General features: G+C 36.8%; 2 protein-coding genes and 1 pseudogene across 2 annotated transcripts; all 3 read right to left on the reverse strand.

Annotated features, from left to right (window-relative positions):
• Positions 1–287: 287 nt before the first annotated feature.
• LOC127418850 (MICOS complex subunit MIC10-like) lies at positions 288–3,468 on the reverse strand. The gene is made up of 4 exons (XM_051659712.1): positions 3,306–3,468; positions 1,347–1,394; positions 1,133–1,242; positions 288–456 (listed from the first exon to the last, which is right to left on the reverse strand). The coding sequence occupies exons 1-4, from the start codon at positions 3,451–3,453 to the stop codon at positions 448–450; spliced, it is 315 nt and encodes a 104-aa protein (XP_051515672.1). The 5' UTR covers positions 3,454–3,468; the 3' UTR covers positions 288–447.
• A 542-nt stretch (positions 3,469–4,010) lies between these two features.
• Positions 4,011–9,580, reverse strand: LOC127418832 (suppressor of IKBKE 1-like). Its single transcript, XM_051659686.1, has 6 exons — positions 9,194–9,580; positions 8,957–9,122; positions 6,317–6,422; positions 6,086–6,228; positions 5,621–5,734; positions 4,011–4,789 (listed from the first exon to the last, which is right to left on the reverse strand). The coding sequence occupies exons 2-6, from the start codon at positions 9,113–9,115 to the stop codon at positions 4,679–4,681; spliced, it is 633 nt and encodes a 210-aa protein (XP_051515646.1). The 5' UTR covers positions 9,116–9,122; positions 9,194–9,580; the 3' UTR covers positions 4,011–4,678.
• An 842-nt stretch (positions 9,581–10,422) lies between these two features.
• Positions 10,423–21,592, reverse strand: LOC127418528 (iodotyrosine deiodinase-like; annotated as a pseudogene).
• Positions 21,593–23,387: the final 1,795 nt, after the last annotated feature.

Genomic DNA, 23,387 nt, shown 5'->3' on the forward strand with positions numbered 1-23,387 from the left:
AAAAGTGCAATTTTAAGCACAAAAAAAAAAACCTTCATTTGGGGAAAATTGTCACCATGCCAACATTGCCAGTTTGTCCAGCTTTTAGTTTAAAACAATAAGTGCACTACTTTAAAAGGTGCTGAAAATCATCAAGGCCTGGATAAAAAGCCAGATGACAGCAGCTGCTGCACCCACGCCATCACTAGGAGCGTACAGGCAATACTGAACGCATGAAAAGGGCCGTACCAATGTTTAGATAACATTTTAATAAACCACATTAAATTAATCATTAGCAAACTTCTAAATTCAAATATCTTTTAACATTTTATTAAATAAATACAGGCTGTCCTGTTGAAGAACATAGATATTATGGAGTATAGGGAGTCAACCACTCTGTGTCAGGCTTCATGTCCAGTAAATGAAGGAAAAGCAAGGCAGAAGACAGAATCCATAGCTGATGCAATTCTACTGCTCCTGAAAAAAAAAATAAAAAATAAAAAAAAAAGGAGAAAACGGCCATCAGGATTTAAAACACTTCTACAGATCATTTTCACATCTTTAAGTGTCTGAATATTTGAGTCAGAAAAGTAGGTCTCTTAGGAAGGGAGGGGGGGATGCCTGATAAATCAATTCCAGGAGGCAAATGTTGCTTTTTTTAATAATAAGATGATGAACACAATTCTAATGCTGGTTAATGGTGACGAATAAGGTCTAAGGACTATATCCGTATTTGCAAATGTATATAGTCATGTAGTAAATATCAAGTGCAGAGATGTTTTTTTTTTTATAAACATTAAAACAAAAGACCAAAAATCAATAATATACAGATGTGAAAGCACATATTTAAATGGGAATATGCATGTCACTGAAAGTTTTCCATTTGCACATTTTATAAATAATTTGTAGGAACATTTAGGAAGTTTTTGTACTTTCACATTTAGGACAATTCCATGCACATACACTTCCACTGAAAACGGAGACTTTCAAAAATGCTCTCCATTTCTGCATACTTTGGAAAACAATGACTTTAGGGAAATGTAAACAGCTCCAAACTTAAATGGATTAGTGTGGACGTAGCCTTAAACTGCGAAGTAATGATTGGATGTGATCATAAGAGAGCACTGACTGCCTCAAAACAAAACATACACACCTTAGCAACATTACTATGCAGCTGATAGTGTGATCTCAAGTCATTCTGGCAGTTGGAATATGCCATGCCAAGACCTAGTCCTGTGCCAAACGCAATGGGCAACGTCCGGCCTGCAAGAACAGTTCAAAGCGGGATATGTAACGTATAGTTTAATTATATATGTGTATATAGAAATACATTAGTTTTTCAGGTTTAAACGTAGTAGAGTACTTACGCTTGAAGAACACAACTGAGAACACAATTCCTATACCCAGACCAGCGCCTACAGGACAAAAGGAAACAATTTTATTATATGAGTATTAACATAAACAATTAACATAAACAAAAATATTGGTTGTGTCTAAAATATTGAGCCACCTACCTAGGCAGCATTTTTGGCATGTTTGGAACGCTGGAATCTATTAAAACTTTCCAAACACAGATATGATAACCAAAATGCTGCCTATGTACACTTGAAGTCAGAAGTTTACATACACTTTAGCCAAATACATTTAAACTCAGTTTTTCACAATTCCTGACATTTAATCATAAAAACATTCCCTGTCTTAGGTCAGTTAGGATCACTACTTTATTTTAAGAACATGAAATGTCAGAATAATAGTAGAGAGAATTATTTATTCCAGCTTTTATTTCTTTCATCACATTCCCTGTGGGTCAGAAGTTTACATACACTTTGTTAGTATTTGGTAGCATTGCCTTTAAATTGTTTAACTTGGGTCAAACATTTTGGGTAGCCTTCCACAAGCTTCTCACAATAAGTTTCTGGACTTTTGGCCCATTCCTCCAGACAGAACTGGTGTAACTGAGTCAGGTTTGTAGGCCGCTTTTTCAGTTTTGCCCACAAATTTTCTATTGGATTGATGTCAGGGCTTTGTGATGGCCACTCCAATACCTTGACTTTGTTGTCCTTAAGCCATTTTGCCACAACTTTGCAGGTATGCTTATGGTCATTGTCCATATGGAAGACCCATTTGTGACAGAGCTTTAACTTAGCGGCTGATGTCTTGAGATATTGCTTCAATATATCCACATAATTTTCTTTCCTTGTGATACCATCTATTTTGTGAAGTGCACCAGTCCCTCCTGCAGCAAAGCACCCCCACAACATTGAGCTGCCGCTGCCACCCCCCCAAATACTTCATGGTTGGGATGGCGTTCTTCAGCTTGCAAGCCTCACCCGTCTTCCTCCAAACATAACGATGGTCATTATGGCCAAAAAGTTCAATTTTTGTTTCATCAGACCAGAGGACATTTCTTCAAAAATTAAGATCTTTGTCCCCATGTGCACTTGCAAACTGTAGTCTGGCTTTTTTATGGCGGTTTTGGAGCAGTGGCTTCTTCCTTGCTGAGCAGCCTTTCAGGTTATGTCGATATAGGACTCGTTTTACTGTGGATATAGATACTTCTCTACCTGTTTCCTCCAGCATCTTCACAAGGTCCTTTGCTGTTGTTCAGGGATTGATTTGCACTTTTCGCACCAAACTACGTTCATCTCTATGAGACAGAATGTGTCTCCTTCCTGAGCGGTATGATGGATGTGTGGTCCCATGGTGTTTATACTTGCATACTATTGTTTGTACAGATGAACATGGTACCTTCAGGCGTTTGGAAATTGCTCTCAAGGATGAACCAGACTTGTGGAGGTCCACAATTTTGTTTCTGAGGTCTTGGCTGATTTCTTTTGATTTTCCCATGATGTCAAGCAAAGAAGCACTGAGTTTGAAGGTAGGCCTTAAAATACATCCACAGGTACAACTCCTATCAGAAGCAAATTGACATCATTTTCTGGAATTTTCCAAGCTGCTTAAAGGCACAGTTAACTTAGTGAATGTAAACTTCTGACCCACTGGAATTGTGATATAATCAATTAAAAGTGAAACAATCTGTCTGTAAACAATTTTTGGGAAAATTACTTGTGTCATGCACAAAGTAGATGTCCTAAACGACTTGCCAAAACTATAGTTTGCTAATATTAAATCTGTGGAGTGGTTAAAAAATGCGTTTTAATGACTTCAACCTAAGTGTATGTAAACTTCCGACTTCAACTGTAGGTGGCTCACTAGATTTTGTGATACAGCCAGTGTGTAAGCGTCGTATCTGTGACCTGTGTGCCCTACACAGACGCGACCAACCTGACACTGAAACTGATTTTGAAATGAAAATAAATTCTTACCGACTTTGACAGCACAGTCCGCGAGGCAGCGGTCCCACTTCTGGCCAAGCTCTTTCTCAGACATGACTTCAACAGCAGCGTTACTGTGGATGACTTTGGCTTGTAGGCTGCCGTCACTTTTTTCTTCTACGGTAATGGACGTGTACATACTCACTGCTGATTGCGCCACCTATTGGATTGACGGATCCCACAATGCAAGTCTGGTCCCTTTGAAATATAATCATCTTCTAAGTCCATATACAAACATGAACATGTGACAATGTTACATTTTCAAATATAAATATCAGAAGATATAGGTATGAACTTGTATTTATAAATAAACTGAACAATATATAAATACAGAAATAATAATAATAATTAAAAAAAAACCATTAATAGAGTTGCTTTCACATTTTGACATTATTCACAAAGAAAACAACAGCACATTTTTATATTTAATCAAAGGTTTGATTTGAGTAGATTAATGATTCGAAATTAGTATGATACTTAAAACTAATCTATATACGAACACAATATAACAAAATACTCCAAATAGGTAAAAAAAAAAAAAATATGTAAATCATAAAATTAATAATATACTTTGTGTATGTGCAATACAACTACATAATTTATTCTCTAAATTAGTTTTCCCAAGAAAATAATGCTATTTGTTTTATTTTTTATTTATTCTATATGTCAACCACTTATTAAACTCCACCTTTGAACTTGAATATTTCTATTTTATTTTACAGTACATATTTTCTGATACAAAATAACAACTGCGGTACATGTGATTGCTTTCCTGAGATACAAATTCAACAGTTTACAATAAAAAAAGACTGGCAAACATTGAGATGCAATCTTAAGAGAACTCTCATACATCCATGTTACATGATGAACAAGATTTTCACATCAAATATTTGAAAGATGCATTACTGGTAAACCAATACTACTATACTGTCTTGTTCTGAGGTTAGTTAGATCTGGTAATAATATGTTTTTACATGTACAGAATGTACTTGAAACACATTAGACAGCTGTCAATTTAATTGTACTACCTAACAAGAACTACAAACCTGCTCAAGGCAAGGCTACAAATGTAAATGTGACTAGAAATGGAGGCAGAATTTATTTATAATGCACTGAATGTCTATTGTTAAAAATTTAAGAGGAGGTGATACGTCTTTCCTGAGCAAAAACTTTTAATATCAATAACAAACATTCCAAAGTGCATTTTTGAGCAGCAGGACGCTAAACAACTACCAAGACAGGTTAAAAAAAAAAAAAAAAAAGCACTAGGGAACCCAAATACAGATGATGACACCAGGTCACCTGACATACAAATATACAAACTGCACTCAACATTAGCTTTCTAAAAAAAGGAACACAGGTCTCTATTTCTTCAAGGTCTTGGGCGCTATCTCTAATGGGGTGGTCTTGTCTCTCTGTGGTCTTACAAAGCCGCTACTGATGGACAGAAGATCCCTGAGCTCCTTGTTTTCAATCTGCATCAACAAAATAAGTGTTATGTTAGCAGATACACAGAGTTTAATCTAAATCTACAGGGAAAATTAAATATTTGTTCAGTATTTATTGATATTTGAAAACTGTCTGCTGAAAAACTTGCTCATTTGCTCAGGCAATTATGAAAATAAATAAACATCATTTGAAATAAATAGAAGTAAATAAATAATTACACAAAACATATATATATATATATATATATATATATATATATATATATATATACACATACATGAAAAATAAATATATTTATTTCAAATGATAAATCAAAATAAAACAAAAATATCCCAAATAAATACTATTATGAAAAACAAAACAAAAATCAACTAAAGAAAATACAGAATTAAAAAATAAAAACATTTAAAATGAATATCCGATAAATAAATATAATTATAAATTAAGAAACTAATCAAAGTAAATTCATAATTAATGAAAATAAATGTAAAATTAATGAAGATCATGTGAGATATGAAAAACTAATTTAAAATAAAAAATAAAACAAAATAAAGATATTCAAATAGTTTAAAATAAACAAATCAACTAGGTAAATACAATTAAAAATGAAATAAGAGTAAATAAATGTAAAAAATATATTATTTAAAATAAACTAATATCTAAAATACAAATATATTATTTGAAATAAATACATTGAAGTAAATAAATTATATTAAAAAAATCCATAAAAATAATATACTGAATAAATAAATGTAAAGAACTAATATATTTACATACATATATATATATATATATATATATATATATCAGTAAAATAGCAATAAAAATATCCAAATAAATAAATAAATAATCATTACCTCTAGCTGTGCCAGTCTCTCTTTGACAGAGCAGTAATGTTGGTCATCCATCTGTACAGCTCGACGCATAACTTGGCCCATTTCACAGATCCGTTCCAACTGGCTTTGAACCTCCTAGAAAAAAATAGCTTATTTTAGGTCTCATTTTTGAATAGTTAGGACACCAAGAATGTTATCACAATTATTTTACTGGAAACATAACATGGATGTTGCTTGAAACAGCATTTAGAACCCATTTTAATTCCATAATGCGACATATTTCACAACATAGAGTGAAGCAGGTATTCAATGTAGGGGAAAAATGTAGGGCGGGACTTGATTTTATCCATCAGGAATTGATTGGATCACTGATTTCTAACATCAGTCAAAAAGAAAAGTCAATTTAGTGGCAAAGCAACTTATTATTTTATATATTTGTATTTCAAATATTATTATTTAACTAAAAGACAACAAAAGTTTAGGCACCTTAGCATGATCCTGGTGAAGGCTGAACACCGGTTTAGTATCCAGCTCATTCTTTTCCATCATCAGCTGAAGCATCTGCTTCCGGTATCTGCCCATGATCAACTCTAAAGCATACTGATGCTCCTCTAGAGAGAGCCAAAGTTCTGTGAAAAGGAAGGAGTTGACATGGGCATTAAGAACCTCACACCTGAGGTTACTGAGAGATACTTTGAGAAACATCAGAAGTCTTGCCTCTGTTCTCTTGCTGGAGTTCTTTAATTTGAGTGTTCTCTTGGCTCAGCAGGACGTGAGGTTTGTATCTGGACAGCTCCTGATACTCTGTGTTTTCCTCCATATACTAAAGACAAAAAATATACAACACTATATGAACTTTTAAGATGTTTGGTTAGTTATTGGTTATTCTTATATCAGTGATATATCAGTGACTGCATCTGTATTGGACAATATTAATGTTTTTTTTCTTCTCGTATTGGTCTGTTTAAACCAATTTTGGAAAATGATAATAATCACAGATTTTTTTTTTTTTTTTACACATTTAAAAAAAATGATGCTCTTTATCCACACTATATTGCCAAAAGTATTCGCTCATCTGCCTTTAGACGCATATGAACTTAAGTGACATCCCATTCTTAATCCATAGGGTTTAATATGACGTCGGCCCACCCTTTGCAGCTCTAACAGCTTCAACTCTTCTGGAAAGGCTTTCCACAAGGTTTAGGAGTGTGTTTATGGGAATTTTTGACCATTCTTCCAGAAGCGCATTTGTGAGGTCAGACACTGATGTTGGACGAGAAGGCCTGGCTCGCAGTCTTCGCTCTAATTCATCCCAAAGGTGCCCTGTCGGGTTGAGGTCAGGACTCTGTGCAGGCCAGTCAAGTTCTTCCACACCAAACTCGCTCATCCATGTCTTCATGGACCTTGCTTTGTGCACTGGTGCGCAGTCATGTTGGAACAGGAAGGGGCCATCCCCAAACTGTTCCCACAAAGTTGGGAGCATGGAATTGTCCAAAATCTCTTGGTATGCTGAAGCATTCAGAGTTCTTTCACTGGAACTAAGGGGCCAAGCCCAGCTCCTGAAAAACAACCCCACACCATAATCCCCCCTCCACCAAACTTCACAGTTGGCACAATGCAGTCAGACAAGAACCGTTCTCCTGGCAACCGCCAAACCCAGACTCGTCCATCAGATTGCCAGATGGAGAAGCGTGATTCGTCACTCCAGAGAACGCGTCTCCACTGCTCTAGAGTCCAGTGGCGGCATGCTTTACACCACTGCATCCGACGTTTTGCATTGCACTTGGTGATGTATGGCTTGGATGCAGCTGCTCGGCCATGGAAACCCATTCCATGAAGCTCTCTACGCACTGTTCTTGAGCTAATCTGAAGGCCACATGAACTTTGGAGGTCTGTAGCGATTGACTCTGCAGAAAGTTGGCGACCTCTGCGCACTATGCGCCTCAGCATCCGCTGACCCCGCTCTGTCATTTTACGTGGCCTACCACTTCGTGGCTGAGTTGCTGTCATTCCCAATCGCTTCCACTTTGTTATAATACCACTGACAGTTGACTGTGGAATATTTAGTAGTGAGGAAATTTCATGACTGGACTTGTTGCACAGGTGGCATCCTATCACAGTACCACGCTGGAATTCACTGAGCTCCTGAGAGCGGCCCATTCTTTCACAAATGTTTGTAGAAGCAGTCTGCATGCCTAGGTGCTTCACTTTATACACCTGTGGCCATGGAAGTGATTGGAACACCTGAATTCAATTATTTGGATGGGTGAGCGAATACTTTTGGCAATATAGTGTATGTCAGGTTTCAAAAGTACTAACCATTTATCAATCCTTCTAGAGTATGTTATTGATATGTAGGGTTCAGGGTGGCCAATAGTTACAGAAGTTACAATAGATACAATGACTATATGCAGTACCTAATACTAATATCAGTTATCAGCCATAACATACAAAAACATATATATAATTACAGTACATCAGCTTTCAGTATAGGCCAAAATATCTATATCAGTTAAAAGATGATATCAGTCAATCAATCAAATAATCCAAGATCAAGTGTATTGACCTTTAGGTCAACAGCTCAGAACTATTAAAGGTATAGTTCACCCAAAAATGAAAATTCTCTCATCATTTACTCACCCTCATGCCATCCCAGATGTGTATGACTTTCTTTCTTCTGCTGAACACAAATTATGATTTTTAGAAGAATATCTCAGCTCTATAGTTCCATACAATGCAAGTGAATGGGTGCCAAAATTGTGATGCTCCAAAAAGCACACAAAGGCAGCATAAAAGTAATCCATACGACTCCTGTGGTTAAATATATGTCTTCTGAAGTGATATGATAGATGTGGGTGAGAAACAGATAACTATTTAAGTGCTTTTTTGCTTGAAATTCTTCTCCCTGCCCAGTAGGTGGCAGTATGCATGAAGAATGTGAATCAACAGAAATACAAGAAGAAGAATGTAAAAGTGTTCTGTTTCTCTCACACACCTATCATATCGCTTCTGAAGATATTGATTTAACCACTGGAGCCGTATGGATTACCTTTATACTGACTTAAGTGATTTTTGGAGCTTCAAAATGTTGGCACCCATTCACTTGCATTGTATAGAACAAAAGAGCTGAGAAATTATTCTAAAAATCTTCAGCAGATGAAAGAAAGTCATACACATCTGGGATGTGAAGAAGAGTGAGTAATTGATGAGAGAATTTTTGGGTGAACTATTCCTTTAAGTCTCATATTGTACCTTGCGCATGCAATAACACATGCACACAAACAGTAATCCCTGTACATGCATTTAGAAGTCACGTGAGTTCTTTTAAGGGTCTGAGTTTGAGAGTTTATGTCGTGCCTTGTCAGGGAGAGTGTTGGCGACCTCCTGCATGCTGTGGATCTTGTGGCTGAGAGAGCTCGACTGCTCGATGAGAGTCTCTGCGGCCGTGTCGTGCTCCTTCAGCCGCTCCAGCAGCGTCCGCGCGTCGCCCAGCACCTTCTCCAGCGTGCACGACATCTCCGGGCTTGAGTTAGTGAAGAGAACGAGCGGATCTAGAAATACAGCTACACTTCAAATGACAACAACACCACTGACCTTAAAAAGCTTCGCAGTTCGCACAATGTTGAGAAATATTACATTATTACTAAATGACATATTACTAAACCGTATAAACCGATTATCTGTCAATTTCCAGAGAACTTCCTGAACTAATCGACGTGAACACGTCAACGCTTCCATACACGTACAGGAAATCCATTTCAAAATAAAAGTCATTCTTTTCAGAATAAAAGCCTGTTAATAACGCTCACAAACTGCATATATTATTAATTATATATTTATTTACCTAATACCGTTATGATACTATTAATTACTTTTGTATGTGCCGTGTGTGTTTGTGTCATACTGGTAATTAAATGTCAATATCTAAATATGCAAAAGTAATTACTACTAATATACTCTGCAAATTATCTTCTACTAATAGTCTAATATTGTTCTGATACTATCAAATAAAATTTGTAGGTGTTGTAGGTATCTGTGTGGATATGTACCATATCTATAGATTAAATGTTGATAATATGAAACAAATAAAAATGAAATCATTAATAAATTAATTAATGAAACATTGCTTTTTAATACATGGGTTTGCAGAACATGAGGTCTCCATTTGCACTTTCCTCCATGTACTGAAAAAAATATTATATGACATTTTATATTGAGGTTTTTGGTTGTACAAACAACATTTTGTTTCAGCAATAACACTATAGTGATTTGAGTAAACTGAATGTGCTACGACTTGCAAAATAGTTTCTGGGCAACATACTGCATTGGAAATGAAACTACGTTACTGTAAAATCAAATCTGAAATTTTTAACTATAAAATGTGGAGTTTTGTCTCAAAAACATATTTGCAGGATATAATTCAACTTTTGAAGTGTGTATGCAAGTATTTTAAACATCAATTTTATAAACTTCTACAGTAAGTCGGTAGAAAATTAAATATATTACAAACACAGATAAAGTCTTTTAATGATTTGCATGGATCAGAGCTGATTTAATGGTGAAGAACTTTCTCATTCCAATAAAAAAAGAGGAAATCCACTTACTCCTTTCTGATACAAACAGGACATATCTTTTGATTTTGACATGTTTCAAAACAATAGTTGCACTCAATACTCACTGAGTAATGGGCCCTGACATTCTACAGTATGCATGTGCCACTGTAATCCTTTACTGTTCCTTTAAGTACCTGTATGGTCAAAGATATTATGAAAATAAAGTAGTTAGATATAATATTTGGTCCAGTTTGAAAACACTCCATCACACAAATAAAATCATGCAATCAAACTGGCACTTTTATGACATCACATTTGAAAATTTGCAGTTGATTCTTGGTGATAGTGTCACACAGACACCATGATGTCATTAAGATCCTTGCGTTTGAGATCAGGCACTTTGGCATCAGGATATCCAACAGGAAGTAACATTAGAAGCTTCTGATTGGCTGGACGCTGGAGAAGGGACCTGAGCTGTGGGCCGCAGTTCAGAGGAGTGGTCGTCACAGTAACCAGACCAACATTCTAAGGTAAAATACAGTAAAAAAAAAAAAACAATGTAGAGAACAATGGTACTAAAATAACTGTGTTTTTGAAATTGCTTGTGATTCTTACCTGCAGAGCAGCTAGTAAAATGCCACAGGAAACTGACACGCTGATTTCGTTGTAATAGTGAGTCTTTTTCTTGCCGCTGAGCAGAACTCCATATGTCTACTGAAATATTAGAATTAGATAAGGAGCAATATCCAAATACTCCACCCAATTAGTCCTGTGAAACAGAAATTCATCTATTTGAGGTGTTATCCTTAAGTTATACGAAATCTTAACCATTGATATAATGTTAACCATTGTAGAAATAAGAGGAGGCACTAGAGGAGTTTATCAAAACATTCTTAATATAGATCTGTAATAATAACCATAACTATAACAACAATAATAACCATATAGCAAATGTATAAAACGATACATTATTATTATTAATATTATGTGGCCTCTTAAATATTTGTAATAAAAATAGTCATGGCAAAAATAAAATTGCAGTTAATCAAAGTAGTGTATCAAAGCATTGCTATAAAGGAGTTTATGAAAGCATTATTATATTTATCTGTAATAATTCAAAATATTTAAATTTATAAATTTAATAATAAAAATATACAATATTGTATCTTTAATAATAATAGCAATACATATCCTAATATTTTAAATAGACATTATTATTATTATTATTAATATTTCATGGTAGGTAGCTTCTTGACTATTTGAAATAAAGATAGCCATGGAAGAAATAAATGTTGGAAATTAACAATAAAGAGTTTATCAAAGCATTATTATTATGTGTCTGTAATAATCAATCAAATTAATATTTATAAATTAATAATTAAATTATAACATATTTTATGCCATATTTTATAATAATAGCGACTAATATGGAATAATAATAGCAATAAATAGCCTCATATAAAAATAGATATTATTAATATAATGAGGCCTCTGGACTATTTTTTATAAAAATAGCCAAGGTAGAAATAAAATGGCAGTTTATCAAAGCATTATTATTATGTATGCGGAATAATTCATAAAATTATTATTTATAAAATTAATAATTATTTAAAAAAATTAAATGTTATATGTAATAATAACAATAAATACAGTAATATTTAAAATACATAATAATAATAATTATAATTATTATTATTATTATTATTAGGTGGCATCTTGACTATTTGTAATAAAAAATAGCCATGGTAGAAATAATATCACAGTTTAGCAAAGTAGTTTATCAAATAGTACTTATAAAAGAATTTATCAAAGCAATGTTATTATGTGTTATAATTCATAAAATTAATAATTAAAAATATACAATATTTTATATGTAATAATAATAGCAATGTAAAGCCTAATATTTCAAACAAATAATAATAATTATTATTATTATTATTAAGTGACCTCTTGAATATTTGTAGTAAAAATAGCCACAGTAGAAATAAAATGGCTGTTAATCAAAGTAGTTTATCAAATTGTAGTTGTAAAGGAGTTTATCAAAGCATTATTATTATGTATGTTTAATAATGCATACAATTTATATTTATAAAATGAATAATTAAAATAATATAAATGATTTTATCTTTAATAATAATAGCAATGCATAGTCTAATATTTAAAATAGACATTATTATTATTATTATTATTATTATTATTATTACAAAGTAGGTGGTTTCTTGATTATTTAAAATAAAGATAAAAATGGTAGAAATAAAATGTTGCAAATTAACAATAAGGAGTTTAACAAAGCATTATTATTGCTTATCAGTAATAATTAATCAAATTAATATTTATAAATTACTAATTAATAAATTATATCATGTAATATTTTATAATTATATAAAATAATATGGAATAATACTAGCAATAAATAGCCTAATATATATTTGGAAAAAAAAACATTAATATTATTAGGTTGCCTCTTGATTATTACAAATGGTGACTTGGTAGAAATGAGATGGTAGAAACTAACCACTAGGGGGAATTAGCATCAAAATAACATGGTTTGCCACACACACACACACACACACACACACACACACCTGCTAACCAAAGTCACTTCAGGTCATGGACCCACTTGTCTCCCATCCTTTGTTTGTAGTTGATGTCCTCCTCTTCCTCAACAATCTCTCTGATCTTGTGTTTGACATCCACATCAGACACCACCACAAACGTCCAGGGCTCAGTGTGAGCTCCACTCGGTGCAGTGCCTAAGATACACACACACACACAAACACACAAATTCTGAATGAGTGATGGAGACAAAGGAAGAGTTATTATCTTATAGTGCGCAACATTAGGGGTCTGAAAAAATCAATTTTTGACAATAACATAAACATTTCAAAACAGATCTACCATGAGATACATATTTGTTAAGTGATAGTATATGCATATGTAGAAGCCACAAGTAATTCTGAACGTGACACAAAAGCATTGTGAATGACATAATTCAAGTCAGTCTCCCTACACTCTCAAACCACTTCTCACACACTATATATTTGTACTGTATATCTAAATATTTTGCATTAACCTTAAAATATATAGTTTTTATACTTGCATTCAATTGCTTTAAATCAATAGTCTTTATTTACTGCATGTCAGGTTTTTTTTTTTTTTTGTCAGATTCAGTCATTTATACACACACATTATGCTTCGTGGAATTAGTAAGGTTTTTTCTTTTCATTTTTTTCATATAATTTTTTGCTGTTGTTTCAAATCAGTTATAAACATTACAAGTTTGAAATGATGTAATTCATTCTGGCGCTGGTTGGTTTGATTCATGACTTCAGAAAATGCTAAAATCCGTATGGAGAATATTAATGCAAACACATTCCTAGAACCAAGACTGCTGGAAGAAAACGGACAGGCACTGTTGCACAGTATAGGAATGTGCTACCTTTGCCAAATCAATTCATGTCTTTAAATAAAACAGACCTGGTCTCAAATGAGTAAAGTAAGAAATAGGGAATTGTGGTGATTGCATTACCTGCGGTGCGTATGACATTCTCTATCACTTCTTTTGGTACATTTCTGAGCTTTCCAGCATCTCGGCAGCAGAGTATCGTGGTGGGCTGTATGGTATATGATTTAATTCCTCTTCCTCTCCAGTCTCAAGCCAATCACCTTCATCCTCTGTGAACAGACATTAGACTCAACAGTGTCATTAAACAGAAGCAAAATTCCACTTTATGCAAACTTGGACATCTTTGAAATGATATATCTGGGTGAACATTACAGTCTCTTTTGTCAATCTCAGTTTTGACAATGTCATATAATAGTGAAAAATATATGCAAATCCATATATGAAAAAAATATTTGAAGCACTGGAATAATTTTTGAAAGTGTACTAGAAACCAGCATGCTGCCACATAAGAGGCAAGACTTTTTGGGAGTTAAAACCTGTCCCTTTCGAAACCCTCTGTCACAGGATTCTCCTCTGCAAGAAGACTTCTGCACTATTACTTTCTGAAGATCTCTTCAAAAGGTCTGCATCACTATGCTCAGCTTCTCTCATAAATGTCAAAGGCATCTCCACATAATCATGGAACAGACAAGTGTTGTGTTGGCCTTTGGATACTTATGCAAAAGGAACACTCTTGTACTGACTCCAACCATCCAAGCAGTTTTGTGACACAAACTGCATAACATGAAAATGGACATAAATTACAGGAGACTGATGATTTAATCTCCTGAGACCCATATATATAGTATATATACATATGCATACTCTACCGGTCAAAAGTTTAGAAACACTTGACTGAAATGTTTCTCATGATCTTAAAAATCTTTTGATCTGAAGGCGTATGCTTAAATGTTTGAAATTAGTTTTGTAGACAAAAATATAATTGTGCCACCATATTAATTTATTTCATTATAAAACTAAAATGTAATAAAAAAAAAAAAGTTTTTGAAATTGATGACTTGGACCAAATAATAAAGAAAAGCTGCCAATAAATACCCAACATAGATGGGAACTCCTTCAGTACTGTTTAAAAAGCATCCCAGGGTGATACCTCAAGAAGTTGGTTGAGAAAATGTCAAGAGTACATGTCTGCAAATTCTAGGCAAAGGGTGACTACTTTGAAGATGCTAAAATATAACACAGTTTTGATTTGTTTTGGATTTTGTTTAGTCACAACATAATTCCCATAGTTCCATTTATGTTATTCCATAGTTTTGATGACTTTACTATTATTCTAAAATGTGAAGAAAAAAAACTATAATAAAGAATGAGTAAGTGTTTCAGAACTTTTGACCAGTAGTGTATATACATACTGTATATACATATGCATATTTATTACACGGCGCTCTGGAATACTTGATTCTGATTGTTCAATGGCGCCATCTAGCGGTCTGATATCTCTTAGTAACAACTGCACATTCGGGGATTAAGACCGCTCATCCAGGTATTGCAAGTCCCCGAATGTGCGGTTGTATAAACCCCTGATGGGGTTTATATTTTGCAATATTAACTGGCTGACTGTTGATTTAACTTAATTACATACAGGTCAGGGGGGAATGACAGCACAATTTTTAACATGTTATTTTTCATATAATTAATCACACTAAATTAAAGCATTACAAAAAATAAATAAATAAAGCTATTTTTTTAATCATGCCCCCAACCTGTACATACATTTTGATAATAAGGAATGTTCCTACCATCAGAGCAATTCAAGTTTGATGTACCCCTTGTTGCAGTAGGGGGCAGTCAGCACTAGGAACACGCCTCATCAAACCAAAAAGCAAGCAGCATACAGCCTTCCACAGATGTAATTTTGCACTCAAAGACAGCTGGACGGAGCACAACAGAATGCAGGGCTTCCGAGACGGCCTGTTTTTCAAAGTTTCAAACTATGTTTAACTTTACATATCGTCATACAGCGCTTATGACTAGAGGTGCTGAAAACTAGTAAGATGCGACACACATGAGTGCATAGACCAACAATTAAACATAGCGCAGACGGAATTAGGCCAATAACAGGGTTAGGTTCAATGATATGCAAATAAAATCAACAATATTTTGACTTTGAAGCCACCTTTTGAATGGCCTAAATGATTTTCTTGTCTGTTGTCAAAATATATATTTATATTGTGTATGATGTATTGTATTTGAATGATCTGAATTATGATATTATTATATATTATATTTATAATTGTTTTAATTATTATATTCTAAATTACATTCATTTGGCCTTTCTCAGTAAATTTTGATACACTTATAATTTGATTAATAAATCGTCACATTATGTTATTAATTAATTTAAAACATTTTATCGATTGACAGCCCTAATATATATTATGTTTGAGTGAATGTTTGGGGCTAATCTGATTTATACATAATATTATTATATGACATAGTGTAATAATAAAATATTATTGCTGCTATAAAATTATCAATAATACTTTTTTTTTTTAATGTCAAAATAAAGGGTATTTGTTTATTTATTCATGCATGCTAGGGATATAGATTTTGGAGACTAGAAAACTGTTTGGGGTGCGTTTCCCAAAAGCATCGTAAGCCTAGATCATAGAAACCATTTACGCCAATAGCTTCTTTGATCAACGTAGGCTTACGATGCTTTTGGGAAATGAGGCCCTGTTCGATTCCAGAAAATTTTAAATCGACTCTTTAGAGAGCGAGAAAAACTGGAGGCAAAGTGAAATTTTACAATAAACAGCGCAATATAAAGCATTCTTCACACTATTTATGACTGACGGTATGAATGACAAAAAAACCATCCCACGCCGCTGAACGGAATCGATTCCCCAGGTGGATTCGAATAATTTATTCTTTTTTTAATCGACTCTCAGGCATAGCTAAGAGGTGTACAGGTATGGCACTTACCTAAAGTTACTGTAACTACTGTAATGTTACTATAATGTATGTTTCTTTTAGTACTGTTGTGAGTATATTGTAGGAGCAGACACTACCGTTGTCTTTACTGTTGATTTTTGTGTCATGCTGCAGATCTTCGTCCACCCATGGTCTTACTTTCCCCACAGCTGAACTCTTCTGCTTTGATTTGATCTCTCTACACGAATAGTTCCTGAAGAGAAATCTGATAATCACACACAAAATCGCCACGAACACCGGAGGTTCACTTAATGAGGCAGGACTTTCTCCTGTTAATATTCAAACAGATCCCCTTATTCAGTGTCGCACTATATTTAATTGTTGACTGGAATTAATTAAACGAGGCTGTGAGGGACTGTTCAATGGGTTGTAGGCTACTGATGTTTAAATCGGTGTTGATCGTTCAGCTGACGAAGGAATATTTCACCCAAAAATGAAAATTCTCACATCATTTACTCACCCATATGCCATTCAAGATGTGTATTTTTCTTTTGTCTGCAGTACACAAATGAAGATTTTTATAAGTTTATCTAAGCTCTGTATAGGTCCATACAATGCAAGTGAATGGTGACCAGAATGTTGAAACTCCAAAAAGCACATAAAGGCAGCATAAAACTAATCCATACGACTCCAGTGGTTAAATCCATCTCTTTAGAAGCGATATGATAGGTGTGGGTGAGAAACAGACACATTTTAAGTCCTTTTTTACTATAAATCTCCACCTATGACTAGCCCCGACCAGTAGGTGGCAATATGCATGAAGAATGTGAAAAAAAAAAAGAAGAATGTGAAAGTGGAGATTTATAGGACCTTCTGTGGGTGCCTGTCAGACAATAAAACGTAGCAACTGCATAGCAACATGTTAAAGCCACCTAAAACATCCTAGTAAATGCATAACAAAGAGCTTGCTGCTGTCCGCCAGGAGGCGGAGGAGCCCGCTGCCGTCCACCAGGAGGCAGTGCAGCTGGCTGAGGACCATCTGACAGCATTTTCGGGGGCCGGCGAACTGGAGTGTTTTTTTCTCTCTATCTCCCCTCTCTCTCGGGCTCTCCCGCTCCTTTCTCTCTCCCCTCTCCCTCCCCTTATCCTACTCAGGTTTCTGACTGCGGAACGGCCGAAGAGGCAACTCCTCCCCTCCAGGAAGGGGGTGGGGGGGTGGGGAGTAGGTCAGGCCGGTTGGTTCCCCGGCCTGAATCGTGACAAGGAGGAGAGCGTGGCCGGGCCATGAGGATGCACTCCTGGCGCTGATTTGCCTCAGTCAGCGGAGAGAGAGAGATAAGGAGGAGCCAGAGAGGAAGAGAGAGAGATGCGCGCAGCAGTGTATGTGTGTGTGTGGGTGTGTCTGTGTGTCAGTGTGAAGCAGTGTCTTATTGTGTGTCACAGAAGAGTGCAGCAATAAATGTCTACATGTATTGTTCAACCCGGTCCCAGCTTCCTCCTTTCCACCCAACAATGAACCTTGTTACAAATACCAACAGAACTATTAAGATGAAACTAAAACTACAACTAGTAGAAGTGTAGAGGAATAATAGAGAGCTTTCGACTAATGCACAGCACCGGGTGCTCCTCCCCCTACACCACTTGGGACAGAACAGCACCCAGCTCCCTGTCCGATGTGTCCATCTGTAAAACAAAAGGGAGAGAGAAATCAGGGGAATGCAGAAGTGGCCCACCACAAAGTGCAACTTTTACCTGCGTGAAAGCTTGTTGGCATGACTCTGTCCACTGGACCAGGTCTGGGGCTCCCTTTTTAGTGAGATCAGTCAGCAGGCTGGTGATGTCAGAAAAAGTAGGCACAAACCTTTGATAGTAGCCAGCCAGCCCCAGAAACTTTCTCACCTCCTTTTTCATCTTGGGTCTCAAGCAGGTCATGATTGCTGCAGTTTTATCAATTTAGGGTCGCGCCTGCCCGTGACCCAAGTGGAACCCCAGATACCGTACCTCCATCCCTCCAATTGCGCACTTCTTCGGGTTTGCTGTGAGCCCCACTTGTCGAAGTGACCTCAGAACTGCCTTCAGATGCTGCATACGCCGTTGCCAATCATTACTGTAAATAATGATATCATCCAAATAAGCAGCGGCATATGCAGCATGCAGTCTGAGGACTCGGTCCATAAGATGCTGAAACGTAGCCAGGGCCCCAAACAAACTGAACGGAAGGGTCACAATTTGGTGTAAGCCAAATGGTGTGGAGAAGCCCGTTTTCTCACAGGACATCGGCATCAAGGGGATCTGCCAATATCCCTTTGTCAAATCCAGTGTCAAATAAAAACGAGCCGAACCCAACCGATCGAGCAGGTCGTCAATATGAGGCATTGGATAAGCATCAAATTTCGACAACGTGTTGACCTTTCTATAATCCACACAGAACTGGGCCGAACCATCGCTCTTAGGCACCAGAATCACCGGACTGGCCCAATCGCTTTGGGATTCTTCTATTACGCCCATATCGAGCATGGCATTTAATTCTTCCCATATGACTTGTTTCTTGTGTTCGGGTAAGTGGTAGGGACGACTACGTACCACTACCCCTGGGGTTGTCTCGATGTGGTGTTTTATGAGATTAGTGCGGCCGGGGAGAGGAACAAGTCAGAGAAATTATTTTGAAACCTGGCAACCTCCGTACATTGTGACGGCAAGAGGTGGTCTCCGCAAGGGGTGAAGTGATTGGCTTTTATATTCACCTCCGGTCTGAATTCCTCCCTCTCTGAAACTACCATCGCCAAGGATATGGGGACCCGCCTCTATCCATATGCAGTACCTCATAATGGACTTCCCCAACTCGCCGTGTGACCTCAAAGTACTTTTGAGTACTTTGCGAGTAATTTAGAGCTTGATGTGGGTAGTAATACAAGGACTTTATCTCCCTGTGCAAACTCTGTAGTCGTGCTCCCCTGTTATACAGCCGGGACTGACATTCTTGTGCCTATAGCAAATTCTCCTGTGATAGTCGCCCCAGTGTGTGGAGTTTTGCTGTCAGGTCAAGAATGTATTGAATTTCATTTTTGCTTTGTGAAGGTCGTTCCTCCCAATTTTCCTTCATGATGTTTATGCCCATATAACAATTAAAATGGGGAAAACCCCATGGAGGCTTGTGGGACCACTCGCACTGCAAATAACAATGGATCGAGGTGCAAATTACGAATCATATTTTTTAGGTTCTTATTAAATTGTTCGACCAAGCCATCCATTTGTGGATGGTACACGCTTGTCTGAATTGATTTAATACCCAATAATCCGTACAGATCGCATAGTGTACGTGACATGAAAGTAGTGCCCTGATCCACTCGGGAGATTATTCTGAAGAGTGCCTCCGCAACACTACGTGCTGAGATATTGTGAAGAGGCAGTGTTTCCGGGTATTGCGTTGCGTAATCCACCAAGTTCCAACACAAAGCGATGCCCGCGTGCCGACCTTTCTAATGGCCCGACAAGCTCCATGCCAACTCTGTCAAAGGGAACCTTGATCAATGGAAGAGGGCCGGCGGATTCACCAGCTGACATTCGCGGCATGTCGCACGCCACTGGCTTACATCCCTGCGAATGCCCGGCCAATAGAAACTGGCCATGAGACAGCTTAGTGTTTTCCCCTGTCCCAAGTGACCTGCTATCACTATGATGAGCCACCTGGAACAACAATTCCTGATGGCTCCTTGGTACCAACAACTGGGTTGTATCTTCTTTTGACTGATCATCCTGCGTCACTCAATACAACCGATCATTTATAATTGAAATATATATATATATATATATATATGTAAGTGCAATGCATAGCTGAAGGCGTTGAACATCAATGAATTTCACTTGCTCAAACGCATGCTTAAGAGTCTCGTCTCGCATCTGCTCCAGAGGGAAATGCCCAGCGGGAATTCCCCTAAGGGCTTGGTAAGCCAAGGCTCCCCCCTCCCTTATGTCATCCTGACATGTACCTGACATAGACGGTCCCGGCTCCACCTCCCCCATCAGCACATTGCACACTCCACACCGTCCTACTGTATTACAGGACTCATCCACACACAACCCCTTTAACAATTCAGGAAAAGCTGGCCAATTAATAGATGGGTGAGGCGGAACTAACCACAGCATCAATGTTATGCTTTTGACCCCGAAATAGAATAGTGACGGTCACTGCAGGATAATCATAAATATCCCCATGCACACACCTCACCTTCACTTAATTATTTGTATCCAGTGCCCCATTTTGAACCAAGCATTGATGAATGGAGGTTTGGTTACAACCTGAATCCACCAAGGCTTGGTATGTACCCCCCCCATACTCATGGGTATTTGGTATGTCCCGGCTCGATCGGGGGCGGCCTGTGGTGTGTCAGGGACCCGGATCAACGATCCCACCTCGATCACCGGGCACTGTTCGTGGACGTGTCCTGGCCCCCTGAAACTCCAACAGACCGGCCCAAACCTCACACTCACACCAGTGGCGGCAGCTTCCCCCACCTGAGAGGAAGAATGGGTAGAGCCAGGGGAGAGAGAGACAGGAGTGTTAGTACACCCTGAGGCCAGGCACCGGTCCCGGGGGATTGTTTCACCTTTCCACGGAGAGAGAACGGGGCGTGCCGGCCCCCGGGTATGCCGCTAAATGGTCCACCGCTAACTGCACTGCTTCATCCAGCGATGCTAGTCACAGTTCCTTTCGGTAGTTAGGAGACTAATTGTTCCAGTACCACGAGATTGATGACACCCCTGACATCACTGGACTCCTGAGCCAGCACCCACCGCCAGCAGGCTTCGTGTTGAGCGAAGGCAAGACTTCGCTCAGCGTCAGGGATCAGAACTGCTGCCGATGCTCTTCGGTACTGCGGCCAACCTGCTGCAGGATGGCTTTCTTCAGCTCAGGATACCTCAGGAGGTTGTCGGCCATGAGTTGGGCCTCCCCAGTCAGCAGCGGTAAGAGGTGGACTGCCCATTGCACCCACGGCCATTCCAGAGGGTGTGGTCGAAGAGCTCCAGAAAGGCCTCCGGGTCATCTTGCATCCCCATCTTCACCAGCGTCACGTGGGGGTTCGCTGGTGCCGGGGTCATGGCGCCCTCACCTCCACACTTCCATTAGCAATTCATGTTTTCCTCTCTTCCTCTCTCCTTCCTTTTCTAAGTTCTCTCCTGCCCCCAGACACATTTTTCTGGGTGGATATAACATTTTAGCTTCATTTCAATGAATGAATGAACAAAAGAATGCATGTTGGCATGTTTTTTTTATTATGATGATTTTGGGAAATGCAGAAATGAACAAATGAATGCATGAATGTGTTTTCTTTGTGATGTTTTAGGAAATTCTAAAATAATGTAATATGAATGAATGAATCAATGAACGAATGGACAGATTCTTGTTTATTTTTTCATTATGAGGGTTTTTAGAAATGCAGAAAGAATGAATTAATGAATGAATTAAGGTTTTTTTTTTTTTTTTTTTGATGGTTTTGGAAATGCAGAAAAGAATGTGATGAATTAATGTATGAATGAACGCACTGATTGATCGATTTTTCTCCATTGTTAAGATTTTGGAAAATGCAGAAACTAATGTGATTAATGAATGAACAAATTGATTCATGTTGTTTTTCATTTTTGGTTTTTGGTAATGCAGATTAGAATGTGATGAATGAATGTTTTTTTTCCCCTTTGTGATAGGTTTGAAAATGCAGAAAAGAATGTGATGACTGTATGACTGACTGACTGAATGAATAGATGTGCAGAGTAATGTTTTTTCTACAGATTTTAAGAAAGAAAAGAATGTGGTGAATGACTGTATATGATGAATTAATTAAATTAATGATTGTGATGAATAATTTTTAAAATTGTGATGTTTTAGGAATGTAGAAAATAATTTGATATACTGTATGAATGAATGAATGAATGAATGAATACATTAACAAATGAACAAACTGACTGAAAAATTCATGATTTTTACATTGTGATATTTTCCATTGTGAAGAATGAATGAATGAACCAAAGAATGAATGAATATTTGTTTTCTTTTTTATTGATCTGGAAATGCAGGAAATAATATGATGACTGAATGACTAACTGGCTGAATGAATGAATGAACAGAAAAGAATGTGATGACTGAATTAATGAATAAATGTACATATTTATGTTATTTTTTTTTGTAATGGTTTTGGGAAATGCAGAAAAGAATGTGATAAATGAATGAATATGCTGAATGAATTAAGTGAATAAATGTGATAAATGAATGAATAATTTTTTTTCTTTGTGATTGTTTTGGGAATGCAAAAAAGAATATGATGACTTAATTAATTGTTTGTTTTTTCTTTGTGATAGTTTTGGAAATGCAGAAAGAATGTGATGAATCATTGAATTAATGAACGTTTGAAGGAAAGCTAAATAAATGATTTTTCCATCGTGATGTTTTCCATTGTAAAGAATAAGTGAATAAATGAATAAATTAATGACGAAGTAATTATTTTCCCCCCCATTATTATGGTTTTGGGAATTGCAGAAAATAATTTGATGAATGAATGAATTAATTGTTTGTTTTTACATTGTGATGGTTTTGAGGGATGCAGAAAAGAATGTGCATTTTAAATTACGCTGCATGTGGCTGTCTAATCTTCCTTGCATGAGGAATCACCGATTGCACTGCTGGGTGGCAGCTGGTACAGTACCATCTTTCACCATCCTAGATATGAGAAAATTAGAGAAAAAAATGAATGAGAGAGAAGGTGTCATGATTCACTGTTGTGTTGCCTTGTGTTTCTCCTCTGTCTTCTGTTTTCCCTGGACTACACTTCCCAAAATGCACTGCCCTCATCTCTGTCAGCTGTTCCCAATTGTTCTCACCTGTGTTCCATTCCCTCGTTAG

The sequence above is a fragment of the Myxocyprinus asiaticus genome, chromosome 28 (genome assembly GCF_019703515.2).
Source record: "Myxocyprinus asiaticus isolate MX2 ecotype Aquarium Trade chromosome 28, UBuf_Myxa_2, whole genome shotgun sequence".
NCBI lineage: Eukaryota > Metazoa > Chordata > Actinopteri > Cypriniformes > Catostomidae > Myxocyprinus > Myxocyprinus asiaticus.